The 19236-nt window shown below is 34.3% G+C and overlaps 2 protein-coding genes across 2 annotated transcripts; both read left to right on the top strand.

Moving 5' to 3' along the window:
* LOC128212269 (hydroxylysine kinase-like) lies at positions 1-4503 on the top strand. The gene is made up of 7 exons (XM_052917639.1): positions 1-46; positions 728-865; positions 1825-1984; positions 2545-2664; positions 2838-2980; positions 3311-3485; positions 3919-4503. Exons 2-7 carry the CDS (start codon positions 758-760, stop codon positions 4374-4376), a joined length of 1164 nt encoding a protein of 387 aa, XP_052773599.1. The 5' UTR covers positions 1-46; positions 728-757; the 3' UTR covers positions 4377-4503.
* An 8039-nt stretch (positions 4504-12542) lies between these two features.
* On the top strand, positions 12543-17833 carry LOC128210342 (V-type proton ATPase subunit e 1-like). The gene is made up of 4 exons (XM_052914630.1): positions 12543-12735; positions 14836-14883; positions 15440-15554; positions 16770-17833. Exons 1-4 carry the CDS (start codon positions 12563-12565, stop codon positions 16785-16787), a joined length of 354 nt encoding a protein of 117 aa, XP_052770590.1. The 5' UTR covers positions 12543-12562; the 3' UTR covers positions 16788-17833.
* Positions 17834-19236: the final 1403 nt, after the last annotated feature.

The raw sequence follows: 19236 nt of genomic DNA, 5'->3' as shown, positions 1-19236 counted from the left end.
TGCGTGTGTAAAACGGACGATATATATTTGCTCCTTTTGTGAAGAGGTTAGTTGCGTTTTATCTTTATAACAAAATATTATTATAAATCATGAAAGCAATGCCTCGTCTGCAGAAATCATGAATGTGTCGTTCTATATTGCATTAACAGATTAACTTAAATAAAACGTAAATTGTTGTATACATTGATATACATGTATGTGTGTACACATATGTTAACAAGTACGTAGACATGTACTCGGCAAGTAGATTTAACCGAGGTATTCGTTAACTTATATGTTTGCCTGCATTGAACTGCCTGTATTGACCAGTGTTGAAAGAGAAAGGAGAAATAGAAAGTCATAATATTTTTAATGTCACCCGCTGCGTTTTCTTTACAAATTTTACTTTCAATATGAACAGAGGCGGTATCGTTGTAAACACTAGCTGATATAAAATCGCCCAAGTTTACTTTTTACTTCAATATATGGGGAAAAGATTAACGAAAGACGCCAAAAATGCACCATTTTGGATCAGAAATTGTTAAAATGTTTTTGTGGGAGTACCCTACTCCCCACCCCCTTCTCAACTCTTTAAACCAAATTAATTTCGGTTTTGATGGATGGGTGTAAGTGAAAAGGTTACGCCCCTATGCTACGTTTCCCTCTAACATCAAATTCTGGAGCCGCCCCTGGTAAATATCACATTCAACTATATTCGGTTCAACTCATTTACTGTATCTAATAACAGCCATTCTGAAGAAAAACTGTAGAAGTCAAGATGTCCGAAGAGGGAAACTCGAAGGTGCAGGACCCAAATGAGTCCATTAAGCCCCGGTTGGACCCAAGCCAAGTTCCCAAACTTGTTGCCAGGCTCTACGGAATTCAGGTAGATTATAATTGTAGTACATTGACCCCCTACCCCCTCCGTCATTTCCCCTCCCCCCTCCGTCATTTCCCCTCCCCTCCGTCATTTCCCCTCCCCCCTCCGTCATTTCCCCTTCCCCCTCCGTCATTTCCCCTCCCCCCTCCGTCATTTCCCCTCCCCCCTCCGTCATTTCCGCGAAACAAAACACGTTCATGTCTGAAATTCAAACACACTTGTTTAAAACGAAATTGGAATCTTGATCTCCTTAAACGATTGATGTCGATATGTGTTCAGAGTAACAGCGATACATTTATACGACATACTTACTCAATGGTAGAAATATAGAGCAGATCAGTGTGACTAAATTTGCTGAATTGAAATTCTTCAGTTTACTTTTATGAACCATAAATAAAAGTTAGACCTGAAATAGTGAATAATTTTACCCTCGAGTAGTTTGTTGCGGGGGAAGGTTTGACCTCTTAAAGCTGCACACTCTTGTTTATTTTTTGTCTTGGAACAAGCCAATTTTTACGAAAATCCATGGACACCAGTAATATACAAAAATAGATCGCAGATTTTTATATTTTAGATAAAACATGATGTTTTATGCATTTTTCTTAAACCGTTAGTAACGGTTTAAGCCATAACACATTAATTTTCGAACGGAAATATGAAAATCTAAGATCTAAATGTTTGTCAGCAATCTTATATCATTGGTTTACAGATATTTCTGCAAAAATTTGCTCTTTCCAAGACAAAAAATTAAAAGGTTGTAAAAATGGTATATCTGTGAAAGTGCAGCTTTAATGTCTGCCTGCGCCTATATGGCTTGACTTCCTCGTGCCTCAATTCTGTCTTTACAATTGTGTAACTTAAGTAACAAAGATATTTATACAGACATACGTTTCTATGCAGTAAATCCACTCAAATACGGACCTATTTCCGCATTATGTTTATGTTTATTTAACCATGCTCTTTAGACAGGAGACATCAAGTCGTTGCCTAGTTACGATGATCTCAACTTCTTCTTTCGACCCGCTACAGACCACGTTGACAACAAGAACATTCCAGAACTCAATAAAGCTGGATATGTTCTTAAGGTCATGAACTCACTGCAATCAGCTTCTCCCGAAGGAATAGGTAAATATACAGTCAGTCGTGGATAAACATAGAGGCTTAGTGTTTGTTTCCTTGTAAGTTCGCTATACATTCTCAAAGTGATCACCCAATGCTATATTTGAAGATTGGCGTAGCTATATACGTTCACAGGGTGAACAATATTGCGATCTGACAATGACAATGAGCACTTTTAACCATCCAGATCATAACAGTTATGGTCTGGATCGTTACAGGCGCTCATTCGATGTATAGAATAGCATGTAATAGCGTGTTAAGCTGACTATGTTTCTAGTGTGTGTGTGTGTGTGTGTGTGTGTGTGTGCGTGCGTGCGTGCGTGCGTGCGTGCGTGCGTGCGCATGTAACATCCCACAGTAGTGTCTCTGGATAAATATAGTTGTACAAATTAAGTGCCTGAAAGGGGTGTTTTAGCCTACAATTGAACTGATTAAATTTTGTACACACAATTTGCGCATTTTCAATGATTTCGTAATTTTGTTAGTATTTGACTTTCTAGATAATTTTACGTAGTTCACAAAATACATTGGTTTTTAAAAATACATCGAATTATTTGATTTATTAGATGCCTCTAACGCCCTGTGTGCGCATGTGCGGGAGCGAGATATTCCGACTCAAGAGGTCATGCAGAATAAAGATGGCCAACCCTACAGTCTAGAAACGTTTACCAACACTGACAAAGATGGTAAAAGAAAATGATATGTTTAAATAGATTGTTTTTAAACATGTATGTTCAACCGTTATATGTATCCCGCAAGGTGAATAATATGAAATTTCCGGTCCACGGCATGTAACATTTTTGAAGTAGAGGGGTCTATCAGTGTTATATTCGCTACTCATGTTTCGATTAATGCACAGGTGCATCTCAACAGTTCGGACCCTACCTTGTACGTTTGTTGACGTATATTCCTGGTTCAACGTTTGTACAGACACCATACGTCCCTGGGTCGTTCTATAACATCGGCAAAACTGTAGGAAAATTGCATAATGCAATAGCTGACGTAAGTATACCGAAATTAATCGTATACACAGACGTAATTTTAATGGCTTATCAGTTAAATGAGGTCAGAGTATTTTAATATACTCAAAATGATTTTACTCAGAGTTAAAAAAGAAGACAATGTAAATTAATTGTTTAACTATTTAACGGCACGTAATAAACACAATTTATGTAATGTTTGTGTTGAGGCAAATACTCAAATTGTAGTGGGGCAAGAAAAATAGCCAAACAGTTTCTTTTTTGTACCAATGACCTTACAGTGAAGTTAGGTCAGGCTATATTCAATCACCGACATCGACAACTGCTAACACGCAATACATTTCTGCTTAAGGGATTCAACCATCCTTTCTATGAGAACCATCGCTTCCTGTGGAGTCTCACAGAGATGACTCGGCTACGGGAATTCTTTTCTGCCATCAAGGATGCCAATGATCTTGATGTCGTCACAAAGGTTGTAGATGGATTCGAGCGTGATATCGTTCCACGATATCCAGAATTTACCACAGGTAAGCGATTGGTGGTATTAGATATGTGTGATCATGAAAGTGCTCGCCTAATTAATCTGTCTATAATGACTTATTTCCCACCATTTTTGGCTAGAAATCGAAACGTAGATTGTCGATAGCATGATAAATTTAACTTTGCATGCACTTTTAGTGTACTGTAACAAAATATAAGGTTACTAGAACAATAGGTTATAGTACGTGAACACAGTTAGTGTTAATTTTGACAGGATATGAGAGTACTTGATCAGAATGTTAGTGTACCCCAACATAATATGAGTGCATTTAAACAAAGTTTTAGTGTACGTGAACATAAAATTCAAGTTCTTGGTGAGAATATGCGTGTACTTAAACAGAATTTTAACGCATTTTAACAAACAATTATAGTACTTGAACAGAATTTAAGAGTACTTTTACATTATCTTTTATTTTTCAGGTGTTATTCACGGAGACATAAATGAACAAAATACTATAGTCTCCGAAGTTTCTGGACAAGAAATGGTGCCATGTGATCAACGCGTTCATGACGTCACTGCTCTTTTAGATTGGTCTGACGTCACAAAGTCGTACTTTGTATTTGACATCGCCATTACTATCGCATATTGTTCGATTGAGTGCGAAGAGAATAAACAACTAGATGTCGGTGGACATATTTTGAAAGGTTACACAAAGAACCGAAAACTAAATGAAGCTGAATTTAAAAGTATACCTTTGCTGGTGTGCAGTCGACTGTGTCAAAGCCTCGTTTTAGGTGCGCATGCGTACTCTCAACAACCTGGAAATGAGTACCTGCTAACAACAGCTAAGAAAGGGTGGCCTCTCCTCCATAAGTATTGGAGTGCAGATGAGTCCAAATTGTTAAACAATTGGAAAGCTATCATAGAATTCAACTAAAGTTCAAACTTAGCTTTAAAAATCTATAGGACAACTATGTATATGACCATAGAACTGTTTTGGACCAAATTGTTTAACTTTCCATAAAATTAATGTATTATTTTGTACACTGAATTGATTAAGTTCAAATAAATTTAATATGTAATTGCTCTTAAATCATTATTACAGGGCAATTACAGACAACACAAAGTCGAGCGTGAAATGTCACATACTCGGGTAAACTGGACTAATAAAAAGCTTAATAGGGTATACTCGGGTAAACTGGACTTATACAAAGCTGAATATGTTATACTCGGGTATATTGGACTAATAGAAAGCTGAATACGGTATACACGGGTATATTGGACTTATAGCAAACTGAACAGGGTATTCTCGGGTATATTGGACTTATGGAAAGCTGAATACGGTATACTCGGGTATGTTGGACTTGTAAAAAGCTGAGTACGGTATATTCGGGTATATTGGACTAATAGAAAGCCGAATAGGGTATACTCGGGTATATTGGACTAATAGAAAGCCGAATAGGGTATACTCGGGTATATTGGACTTATAGAAAGCTGCATAGGGTATACACGGGTATTTTGGACTTAAAGTATTCTGAATACGGTATACACGGGCATATTGGACTTATAAAGAGCTGAATACGGTATACTCGATTTAATTGGACAGAATACGGTATACTCGGATATATTGGACTTGTAGAAAGCTGTATATGGTATACTCCGGTACATTAGATTTGTAGAAAGCTGTATTAGGTATACACGGGTTTATTGGACTTATAAAAATCTGAATAGGGTATACTCGGGTATATTGGACTTATAGAAATCTGAATATGGTATACTCGGGTATATTGGACTTATAAAAATCCGAATATGGTATACTCGGGTATATTGGACTTATAGAAATCTGAATATGGTATACTCGGGTATATTGGACTTATAGAAATCTGAATATGGTATACTCGGGTATATTGGACTTATAGAAATCTGAATATGGTATACTCGGGTATATTGGACTTATAGAAATCTGAATAGGCTATACTCGGGTATATTAGACTTATAGAAATATAAATATGGTATACTCGGGTCGGGTATATTGGACTTATAGAAATCTGAATATGGTATACTCGGGTATATTGGACTTATAGAAATCTGAATATGGAATACTCGGGTATATTGGACTTTTAGAAAGCTGAATAGGGTATACACCGGTATATTGGACTTGTAGAAAGCTGAATAGGGTATACTCGGGTATATTGGACTTGTAGAAAGCTAAATAGGATATACTCGGGTATATTGGACTTATAGAAAGCTGAATATGGTATACTCGGGTATATTGGACTTATAGAAAGCTGTATATGGTATACTCGGGTATATTGGACTTGTAGAAAGTTAAATAGGGTATACTCGGGTATAGTGGACTGATAAAGAGCTGAATACGGTATACACGGGTATATTGGACTTTTAGAAAGCTGAATACGGTATACACGGGTATATTGGACTTGTAGAAAGCTGAATACGGCTACTCGGGTATATTGGACTTATAGAAAGCTGCATATGGTATACTTGGGTATATTGGACCTATAGAAAGCTGAATAGAGTAAACTCGGGTATATTGGACCTAAAGAAAGCTGAATACGGTATACTCGGGTATATTGGACTTATAGAAAGCTGTATATTGTATACACGGGTATATTGGACCTATAGAAAGCTGAATAGGGTATACTCGGGTCTATTGGACCTATAGAAAGCTGAATAGAGTATACTCGGGTATTTTGGACCTATAGAAAGCTGAATACGGTATACTCGGGTATATTGGATTTGTAGAAAGCTGTATATGGTATACTCGGGTATATTGGACTTATAGAAATCTGAATATGGAATACTCGGGTATATTGGACTTATTGAAAGCTGAATATGGTATACTCGGGTATATTGGACTTGTAGAAAGCTGAATAGGATAAACTCGGGTATATTGGACTTATAGAAATCTGAATATGGAATACTCGGGTATATTGGACTTTTAGAAAGCTGAATAGGGTATACACCGGTATATTGGACTTGTAGAAAGCTGAATAGGGTATACTCGGGTATATTGGACTTGTAGAAAGCTGAATAGGATATACTCGCGTATATTGGACTTATAGAAAGCTGAATATGGTATACTCGGGTATATTGGACTTCTAGAAAGCTGTATATGGTATACTCGGGTATATTGGACTTGTAGAAAGTTAAATAGGGTATACTCGGGTATAGTGGACTGATAAAGAGCTGAATACGGTATACACGGGTATATTGGACTTTTAGAAAGCTGAATACGGTATACACGGGTATATTGGACTTGTAGAAAGCTGAATACGGCTACTCGGGTATATTGGACTTATAGAAAGCTGCATATGGTATACTTGGGTATATTGGACCTATAGAAAGCTGAATAGAGTAAACTCGGGTATATTGGGCCTATAGAAAGCTGAATACGGTATACTCGGGTATATTGGACTTATAGAAACCTGTATATTGTATACACGGGTATATTGGACCTATAGAAAGCTGAATAGGGAATACTCGGGTATATTGGACCTATAGAAAGCTGAATAGAGTATACTCGGGTATATTGGACCTATAGAAAGCTGAATACGGTATACTCGGGTATATTGGATTTGTAGAAAGCTGTTTATGGTATACCCGGGTATATTGGACTTATAGAAAGCTGAATATTGTATACAAGGATATACTGGACTTATAGAAATCTGAATACGGTATACTCGGGTATATTGGACCTATGCCTAATTACTTAGGTCTTGTCTTATTATGAGGCTTATAAACGCAACTCGTTGAAATAAACAAAGTTGCGATGAGAAGTTCTATTTAACTGTTATATTAGCTCCGTGCAGGTATCTCCGGGTTATACATATATATACTATAATGTTATTAATTAGGTGATTTCATATTGGCCTAGTTATTTGTCCGAGGTTAGCTGTATTTGCCTGAGCCCGAAAGGGCGCAGGCAAATACAGCTGACCGAGGACAAATAACTTGGCCAATATGAAATCACCTAATTAATAAGTATTTTATTAATTAACTATTACCATTTTGGTTAAAAACATTCTTATAACTTACCTTTAGTTCACATTAAAGCCGTATCCCTTATCCATTCGTGGTGTCTTGACTGATGATTTTGACATGCATCCTTAAAGTGATATTGCACATATTTATGAATCAAGCACTGTACATCGTAAGAAAGTATATCTTTTCGTCTTAATTTCGTAGATCGTTTGCTAAAACGTCAAATGTTTCACCAATCGTAACAACTCGGCCATCTCCGGCAAGCTTCGAGATAGCCATATCTTGATACTAGCCGAGGAGTTCCGATTGATGTTTCACCTTCGCCGTCCATTTTGTTGGTGTACAAAATCATAATAGTCGTAAAATCCACCAACGGGTTAAATATAACTTTAATATCAAACCGTTCAAAGTAGTTTAATTATTCAATAGGTTCAAGTATTCCAAATAGAGTTATACGAAGCACAAATTTTTCAAAATAGTCGGAAAATGGAAAAAAACAAAATGGCTACATTTAAAAATAATTTCCAGCATATTTTTCATATTAGGCGAGTTTCGACTGCCAATGAAAATGGTCCATTTCTCCAGTCCTATATTAGGCGAGTTGTGTAGCCAATCAAAACGGAGGAAACTCATATTTGGCGAGTTTTGCTGATATTGGCCGAGTTTGGTCCATATTGAGCGAGTTCTGGCATATATTGTCTTCAATTGTCTGGTATTGGTACAGCAATTGTCTCTGTATCTCGTCAAATACGTAATAGTTGATGAATAAATATTCATACTAGTTTATCGAATACGGTTATTAACGGAATTAATAAGTTCATAGGTTCACTGAACAATAACGCCTCAAAGGAACAGGGAACGCATGATAATTTTGTAATAAATTTATGAAACAAGAAATATCTTTTAAAAATTCGGCGCATTTAAAGAAACAGAAGTGACTTTCCAATGATATCATCGAAGGGATTGATATGGATTTTTTCAGATACACGACAAAACATATCTTGTTATAGCTGCTTTAAACGTGTGTTATTCGCAGAGACTATGAATTTTCATATTTAATTATTTAGGACATAAAACTCAAAGTCTCGAAAACTCCGGAATATTCTCTACGCCATATTACAATCATAGTTGTACTCACTAAATACACTTTCAATTGTAAAACCGTACACATTCCACTTAAACTGCACATGTGGTGTTGATACTGTGCAGTTCTGCACAACGCAGAACACGAATGTTGTTGTTTTTGCCCCTCGTGTAATACACAACTGAACTAGTTCCTACTGCACGTTATTTATACACCAAAACAATAATTATGAGCTCTTTTTAAAATCATTATTGTTGATAGGGAGAAATTATGGAAACTTCACAATTGTTTAACCGCGTAGTTGCCTTGAACATTCGCGGTAACACTCGGGCCATTTTACGATGATAAAGAACGAAATGAATGAATTTGTGTAGGTTGTATTCTGACTGTTTTTTTAGAATACAACCTACATTTTCAGCCAATGAGATTGCAGAAAGGCAGTCATTAAGTACTAGGCTTGATCATCAAGAAGTTCAACTTTCGCGGTTGTTTAAAGGTCCACCTACTGCCACGATCACCCGATACATACTCTACGTCAGATTTTGGACTGACAATGTGTCAACCAATGAGGTATTATTTTAAGACAGTTTATCACCTGAAGTAAAATTTTAATGATTAAGAAAGGCTCGTTTGCTACGTTCACTCCGTCCATTCTTAATCCTTAAAATGTCACTTCAAGTCATCTTACTATTACTTATAATGATTGATAATCTGATATCATTTCGGGTTAAAAAACATTTTTTTGTGCTACTGACAGCCACCATATTATAAAACTCCATGCATGTGAAAAACAACAAAAACAACAACAACAACAATGACCTTTATTTGATATAACGGCGATTTTTATATCGCAACGTCCCTAAAAAGTATCAGATTACATTGCATCGTCAGCACCCACGGCCCAACACACAAGTACAGATAGAATAGATTTATTCGTGCATATACATATGTCATAGTAACAAACCAAATATCTCATAAAGTTATAACACAGACTGATTAACAAAGTATTAGTGGTGATATCTATACTAAAGCACAACATCATTAGAATGCTTTGGATACATACGTGCGTTAATAAAGATTTAATTCAATGTGACAAATATATAACACAGGATAACCCATTAAAGTTATTCAACTTATTTCCAATGGGGTCCTTATCACAAACGTAATTATTTGTCCAGATCTAAGTTGTAAGCTTTTTAAATTAGGTTTTCTTATACAAAAATAACATGCATGAACTCTTGACCAGTTAAAGAATGATTAAATGTTTGAGATCGAACTTTTACAGTTATAATGCAACCGATTGTTAAAACCATATGATACTTTAGCATAATATGACAAAAATCTTAGAACTGATATGCAATATTAAATGAATAACAATTAATAAAATAGGAAATCTTTCATTTCTGCACATTTCGTACCAACAATGAGATGTGATTTCACTTCTTTTTAAAAAGTATTCTTATTTTTCAATTCTTTTAACTTTATTGGAAGACTGTTCCAGTCCTGCATTGTATTTAATATAAAACTGTCAGCCTGTGGCACTTTAAAATTCCCAGCACTATGTGTACTGTTGTAAGAATGCGTGGATGAGACTAAAGTAAAATGTTCATGTAAGTATGATGGGCATTTGGGGATTTTATGTACATGGTTTAGTCGTAGTTGCTTTATCCTAATTTCTATATTAAGCCATCCAATATCATTGAAAGCTGAGACTTTCAGGGAAGTTCTACAATAATAGCCATAAATAAATCTGACAACTTTGTTCTGAGTGACCTGTAATCTGTTCTTGAATTGTTTAGATATACCACTGTACCAAGATGTCGATGCATAGTCAAAATGACATTGTATTAAGGAGTTACATAACAATTTTCTAAGTTTCATATCTAAAAAACGATTTTGTCTATATAAAATTTTTAACCTAGAAGTAACTTTACTGACAATATTGTTAACAATAGATGGAGCACTGAGATCATTGTCCAGTATACTTCCAAGATATTTAACGGATTGTTTAGGTTTTATTATATGGCCATTGCAGTTTACATTAAAGCTATCAACTTTTGTTAGTTTCCTTTTAGACCCAAATAAAATACATTCTGTTTTTCTAAGAATCAAAGACAGTTTGTTTTCAACTAACCACTTACTACAGTTTTCAAGGTCCTTGCCGAGTACATTACTAATAACAGACGGATCTTGGTGTGAGAAAAGGATAGCACTATCATCTGCATATAATATTAATTTACATTTTTCACTTATGCTTTTACTCATATCATTGACATAGAATAAAAAACAGCAACGGTCCAAGTATGCTTCCTTGAGGAACGCCACAAGAGATGTTCATGAATTGAGACGTTGTATTATTTACATTGACAACTTGTTTACGTCCAGATAAATATGATTGAAACCACACAATTGAATCCACACCAATTTCTTTTAACTTCTGACATAGAATTTTGTGATCTACGGTATCAAACGCCTTTTGAAGATCCAGCATAATCATTCCTGTATATAGACCTTTTTTATAGAATTTTGATCTTTGATATGGTCGGTCAAATGAATTAGGCAGGAGTCAGTTGAATAGTTACATCTAAAACCACTTTGAAGTTCGTATAATATTCCATGTTTAACAAGAAAAGATTCTAGTTGGTTGTATACAACTCTTTCTAAGATTTTTGAAACTATACATAGTATGCTTACAGGTCGATAGTTTGAAACATCAGATCTATTGTTTTTCTTAAACAATGGTTTAACTTTAGCATTTTTGAGTTCAGATAGTACAATGTTACTTGTGATAGAGCTGTTTATCAGAAATGTCACTGGTATCTTTACAGAGTGTAATCCGTGACCTATCTTTACGTGGTGACATTGGTTAGTGGTGGAGGTAGGAAATTTCATTTAAAATAATCGAGAAATTGATTATATTTTTGACAATGAGGGAGGCATTGATCATTATTTGACCTCGACCCTGTTATTATCGAGTCCACGTTTTCTCCACAATGTCGCCGTTTTCCAAATCATTCGGGGTAAAAAAAACTTAACATTTTATGTGACCCGCTATCATTAAAAATTAAAAAACGCGACTGAGAACATGGGACTTAGTCATTTCCTGCCCTAGACATTTCGTACATCCCGGATTTCGGTAATTTCATTCCTTTAGATCATTATTTCATTCCCGACCTAAACTTTATCTTCGTAACCTATAGTTGATTTTGAGTTATTTATCAAATAATATAAATGAATATAGACAATTTATGTGAATTGTACACCCTACATAAAGTTTAAATCAAACCATGCACATGATAATTGTAACAATAAATTGGCAGCATGCTTTTAATGTACATCAACTTTAGTTTATTGAAATCATTGGGCCTACTGGTTGACGGTACATTTCCGAACAGGGCACAAATCCCGAACACCAGCTAAAACACGCGTTTGTTTACCGTGATCGAATATTCGATGATCTAGATCAATACAAAGGGTTGCCTTGGTCACACTTGCGAAGTTTTATCTTGTTTTGTTGAGCATGCTTTTAATGTACATCAACTTTAGTTTATTGAAATCATTGGGCCCACTATACTGTATAAGAACATCCTTGATTGAAAGAATTAAGCCCGACTTAGTAACATTTAAACTAGTCCAACCAACCTCCCGGACTCAAATTTGGGCGATCAGGGATCAGATCTGTGTTGGCTGTGTGTTGGGTCCGAGCTATTGTGAGGTGCCCCGGGATATAAGTTCGGCAATTTTAAACTGTTTAAAACCGCCTAGATGATCAGGACCGTACGTGTAGCTACCATGCTGGTCCTGGGCGATCCGGTAATTTAGAATAGAATGACTAGACAGCTTCTGTCCGATGAATGTCTATCATCTAGTGTATTTTAATACTATTTAAATAAATAACGTCTAAATAAGTTATGGTATAATTTGGAACCAATTTTCACACTCCCAGGTTTAATGTAACCGTTGATAGTTCGGTTGCGGCTAGATCAGTATAGGCGCTTGACGGAAATCTTAATGTCATGCGTTTATAACACTGTCATATGATTAGAAATTCACTTCCGGTATCTAATTGTCAAACAAATATCCAGAAAAAAAAACTAACAATGACGAGAGCCGATACTGCATTCGCAGTTGTTACTATTTTCTGGGGTTTCATTGGTGTTGTATGTCCAATCTTAACCGGATTGTTTATGAGGAAATCACCAAACAGAGGGTAACACAAATTGAAGTTTAAAGCTGTTTTATTTAATTTTTATTCTGTTCAGGTCTAAAAAAAATCTTGTTTCTGGTCATCCGAACGACCGTACTTTTAACCCTTGACCGTAATTTTTTTTGAGCCCAAATCGATTTTTGTAACCAGAGTCGTCAGAAAACGGTAGTGGAAACAAAAAATTAACCATGCTACAAAATTGTATCCAAAAAGTATATTTAAACAGGACTTTCAATTGACCCCAGCTCGAATGAAAAATTGGTCATGACCCTGAGTTTGCAAGTGAGCGTGAACTTTGACCTGGGAGAATTTCAGTGCATAGTCGGTAGTCCGGATTCTGTAGATCAAAGAGGCGGCAAACAGTGTGCTGAAAGTTTGTTTATTCAATTAAAGTATATATTAAACACATATCAAGAGCAATAAACGTCAAACTTCATGTTGTGAATAATTTTGCCCATTATGTAAATTAACAGATACCTTGAGGCAGTTTTAGCTTACTACAAACAACAATGCTTCAATTTCTAAAATTGAAATGTTATTTAATTCAATTCTATTTTATTTACAAGTTAAAAATAAAATAAACATTTTTCTTAGCATGCACATTATCCAGAAAGAGTGGGAAACAGGTGAAAACATTTCCTCTTGTCAATTTTAATGAAAATGAAAGGAGAACTATTTGAAGTAAGTTGTGGTCTATCTACAGTTAAATTCTATTACATAACAGTTTGATTGCTTTTCCATTTTTATGAAAGAACAATGTAGGGATATTGGCAATAGGAACGCTGATTTTTTTTGTTTACTTTCGGAAGAATCCTAAGGTGGAACTGAAAGTAAAAGCGAGAGAAATGTCAGCACATATTGGATTTTGACAAGGATGCGTTGGACTACAGAACAAATAATACTTGCAGAATTCCTGTTACTCAACACTTACTTGGATATCATTGACATATATTGCCACTAATCGTGACATATATGGCCACAAATCATTATGAACATCTAATATATTTTGTCGGCCAGTACCAGATGTTGCTATTTTTAGTGATGGAAGGTATTTCCCCTCTATTCATAGGATCTACATCATAGAATTTGCATTTAGATGTTTTTTGTTTTTTTTTATTTAATAAATACAAATGGTTATTTTTACAACAAACAAGTCTTATTTTGTGTCCGATATCATGGACAACATTTGATCCTACTAAAAGTGGCTTATAGTACTGTGCTAATGAAGGCAGACAGTACATTCAACGTTCCGATCCAAAAGTTTATTAAAAAAAACAAACCTACTTACAGACCCTTAGGATTTTAAGGCACGTGACAAGAAACAAGACCTTTTTTTGGCCTTAGTAGTTTGATGTGAATGTACATAGGTCTCATAATTATGGTCTGCATTTTTAGTGACATTTAACCCAAAAGAAATCATCAAATTGAACAAAGGGGTCATTCCTAGCAACAAACTAGCATAAAAATAATATGAGTATGAATAACTGCAGTTAATTTGCAGAAGATCTCAAACTGCTTTTATATCTGTTTTAATATATGATAATTTAACGACTTTCCTATACACATAAGGAAAGGCAAAAGTTTAAAAATTAGCTCAATATAAATACATATATAGCAACCAGTACCTCTTTTGCCTGGCACTCAGCATTGAGGGGTAGTACTGGGAAAATGTTGTACTCAGTACTGGTTTAACCCAGGTCTGTTGTATCCCGGTATTGATGCTTTACACCAAGCATGTTAAAGAACCAAGTGTTTTTGGATAAAGTACCTTCAGAAATAAAGATTTTTTAACCATGAATGATCCATTAGTTTTGATGAGTGCAATTATAATTGTAAACACACGTTAGTTCTGAATGAACTGTTCCGATGCTAAAACTCAGTCCCTGCAATATGGGGCACAATGGTAGTCTAGAAGCAAGGCTTTTAGTGATAGCAATTTTATCTATTTTTTTTTCTTTTTCTGGGAATAGGGAAAAGAAATATACATATTTGGCATCGAAAATGGTTTGACTTGTGTAATTGGCAGAAAGAGGCCTGTACAGAACTTAGATGAATGATAATATTTATTTGCCACTCCTTAATTGCAATGTTGATTTTTTTCAGAATCGTGCAGATAATGTTCGTTATGACTGCAGTTTGCTGTTACTTATTGTAAGTACCTCTAGTGAACCATTCCTTATAAAATACGATAAAATGTACAACAGATTCTTAAAGTTTTCATGGTAAAAAAAATAATGAAATGAATAACATTTGGTTTTATTTAATTTTATTTAATTTATTAGGGTGTAACAACCCTTAAGTCTCGAATACTCCTTCATTTCCTACATCCGGTGAAACAAATAACATAAGATGTGTTTGAGAATTTACTGTATTATGTGTATTTTTGAGTTTCTGTGCATTTAAATTGACTGACAGATGCAAACTGAAATTCAACCTCATACTTGTAATGTTTTCGAAAATACTGGGAAGTAATCTTTTTCTAAAACTTCTACTGTGTTAGACAAATACTTTACCTAGATTTCATAGCTGTTTAAAGCATAATTTACCTCATACTTGACCGAGTCCTTGAAGCCACAACTACGCTGTGATGAATTATTATACATGATTATATCATTAAGATCTGAATTTTAACACTTAATTTAAGGTCAGAAACTATCATCTGATGACATTTTCTATGTTAATACATTCATGTATAACATGATTTCAGTTGGCTGTGTGCATTTTTGTTCCAAATCAACCCTCTTGTTGGACCACAGTTGGAGAGCAATTTGATAAGAACCATGCAGTACGAGTGGTACGGGATCAACCCACAACACACTCCAGTAAGTCATCTGGGATTTCTCTTTAAAGATCTTACTCTCAAATAAGATTTTTCACAATTATTTTGATATACCAAAAAGGATAAATGAGTGTTGAATACAATGGTTCTTATGAAGGATACCGAGTTAAATTTAAAAGAGAGGTGCCGAAAACATGGTATTTCTACCTAATGAGACGATAGTAGATCACAGTAAATCTTTTAGCACTCACCAATCATTTTATATTATTGAGCTTTCAACTATTTAATACACTGTACAATCATTATAATCAGTAATTTATATTTACCATAAATGCATTATTAAGTAAGTAGTTAAAGATTTATCACTCAAAATTTATGTTTGTTATGCATGTGTATGTATTGATTTTGAATAAGAGTGTCACTTTAAGAGGACTTTTTGTCTGGTTGTTTACTAATGAAACTAACAGTAAAATAATTTTAAAGCTTTATTTAACCACAGACCAAATGACACACTTAAACTGTAGTATGTTAGTGTTGGTATCGTTTCATTGGTTCTCGATTTTGATCCATCAAAATTTATTATGACGGTCACATCCAAAATTCATTGTGACTGGACTTTTCGAGGCCAGTGAAAGAGCTCTCTGAATGTCCGATTTAAAGTCCTACCAATGATATCCCTGTTTTTGATTCTATTATCTATAATGTCTCAAAATGTAATTCGTACATCAATACTTTAAGTTTAAAACTACAGAAACAAGCTCAGTAGCCAAAAGTTTAAACATAAACCTGGTTCAAATTTGCAAAAATTTTAGACATTTTTTACCAAAGACTCAAATATTAACAGGTGTATAAAAACAGCGATTTATTTGAGAACACAAATCTGGTAGAATATACTTATAACAAATAGTCTAGATACTGGTATAGGGATATATAAGGAAGACCTAGGATTAAGCAATGTGACAGGCCTTTTTATGGTTTTCCAAAGGTCATTTACCGTCAAAATTTCTTTACTTTCCATTTCTGATTCAATGCCTTTTATTATCCTAGTTCTTGTACTTAAACTCTAATTCTAAATTAATTCTGCACAATTAGATTTTAATGTCTCCATATATTAAAACGATTCAAGCTTTTCAGGAAGGGCTGACTTTGCACTATTAACTGCTACACTTCAAAAGAACAATACTTTTAATTATGAAATAAATGATGTGCATGCAGCATGCTTTATAAACAGCTAAACAATTTTATTTTTATTTTCAAGGAACACCCAGAAGCATAATAACAACTGCAGGATGACGATGATGTGTGACAGACAGTGTAGCTAGAATTCCAGACACTAACCAAGAAAACTGTTGGATTATATAGTAGTGATGCTTGCCCCGAATTTAGATCGATAGTCATAATGTCAAGCATATTTGTGCTTCATCGCGAGTTTTAGGGTCTTCGGATAAAATTTCCAAATACCTATTTTAGTGCATATTGTTCATTTATTTCCCATAGAAACACTCTTGAGATAAATAGACAAGATAAGCCAACATAAAATTTGAACACCTGTTTTGACGTCACAGACATGACTTGGTTGCTGCATGGGAATTACTTTTGCATGTCTTGGTATCATATTGTGTTGTTTCTGGTTATTTCCCGAGAATAAATTTTTGTAAGATATGTCTTTATGTAACACCAAGATCAAGTTTTTATAAATTACCAACTATTATTAGAAAATTGTACAAGAGTACCGTTCAATGACCATTTGCTATGGAAACATAATTTTATTATGCATTTATTTTTTCAAAAATAAAATGATTCTTTAATGAGAATACAATATGCTGGAGCATGAGGTTCAATAAATACGAAAGAAAATGATTGAATTTCTCTTTAGTTTGTTTAAGGAGTATTACGGTAACTTTGTCCGAAGACCCAAGAAATTGGGTCATAGCGCATTTGAAGCTAAAATTATTGAAAGGCATCAAATATTCTTTCTAGTCCAACAGTGCTTTATACTAAAAGCACATTTTTGGTAATTAATAATTTTGATTTTGTATTTGGAAATATATATGAACTTCTGTGAAATAACTCGGTAATAATTGATACAAAAACAATAAGAATTCAAGAATAACAAAGCCTACTTTCATACATTCACTTATTCATGATTACAGAATATGTATGGTATCAAATATTTCATTTTCTTTCTCAATACACTAAAATTGATTTAAATGTTAACAGTATGTATTTGTGTAGAATATTGTGAATACATGTTTAAATTTGTTGTAATTTATGAATGTTATTGTCATGGATATTTGTATTGTACATAAAATGTAAAGAATTCTGGTTTTGTTTATTTCCTAGCAACAGAACCAGACAGAGTTAAAGCTATACACAATAAAAGATTTGTTATGAATAGTAAGAGAAATAAGTTTAAGAAAAAAGACTAAGAAAAACAAGGTCTATCTAAGTACTAAAAACGCACTTACCGAGATCTAAGTGATGAATTGAAATTACTTTGTGTCATATGTTCATCGTATTGCTCTACTTTTGGTGATAAAACTATGCGACATCCATAGAAATTAAAGGTTTTTAAAGCATGCTCAAAGAACAAATGGACCATTCAAAGAATGGGACATATTTTTATCTTGCCTGCAGTGTAAGGGGCGGCATCCAATATACCAATATTGTTAATCTTCACCAAATTTGGTCAAAATGTATGTGGGCATAATGTCTTGGACAATCTTGATAATCACATGGGCCCTTAAAGAGTTGTCTACCTTTGATTATAGAAATTACCTTAAATCAGTTTTGTCCAATCTATAACTAAAGAAGCTTTTGTCTCATCATTCTCTGAGTTTATGGGCTGACTATTTCAGTCAGATTGTTGAATTAAGAACAGTTGAATAAACCACATTGACAACCACAAAACTGATAAGTACAAGAATAATACAGGAACAGCATCATCTATGCAATAAGTAATACTTTGATCTTGAGTATTTAGGTTAATGGCAATGTCTTTAGGTATTTGGTAGTAAAGAAGTAACCAGAACTCCGCAAGCCCACTTCTTTTGCCAGTTGACATTTATTACTCAATATTCATCTAAGCCAGAATCATAAAATCCCAATGGTCACTGAAAGAAGAATTTAAACATATTTACTATAGACATATCATATATCTGCAAGCAATACATACTGCAGAACTCACTTTTCCATACATGTATTCAACCTTATGCTATACAGCTGTTTTCCCCTGTGCTGGCATAACTGCATTACAAGTATCATTGTGTGATGTTAAAATGACCTAGTTTCAAGAAAATAATGCATGATTAAAGTGAATTTCATAAAAACATATTAGATAAAATCTTAATGATTAAGAAGGGCAAAGTGAATGAGTTAGTCATCAATGATTCACCTAATATGTTCTTAATGTCTTGGACTATAACTTGTTTTCAGTATTGAAGAAGCCAAATTATGACATACTTTTAGAAAGCTGAAGGGCAATATCACATATGCCTGCAAAGTATGTTATAGTCTTAGATGTAATAATGAGTCTTTGTACTTAAAGTGATTTTGAAAACCCCCCGCTCAAGACGAGTACAAATCCTAGATCAAAACGCAGTAACCCTATTATAACCATGTTTTATGTTATATATTTATTCATGTTCTAGTTTTGGCCAACTATCTAACAGTTTACAAATTATGGTGAAAAGAAAGGTTTTTGCACAATGCTTAACTGCTTACAC

The sequence above is a fragment of the Mya arenaria genome, chromosome 12 (assembly GCF_026914265.1).
Source record: "Mya arenaria isolate MELC-2E11 chromosome 12, ASM2691426v1".
NCBI lineage: Eukaryota > Metazoa > Mollusca > Bivalvia > Myida > Myidae > Mya > Mya arenaria.
The sequence above is the reverse complement of the archived record's forward strand: the minus strand, read 5'-3'. Positions and strand labels throughout refer to the sequence as shown.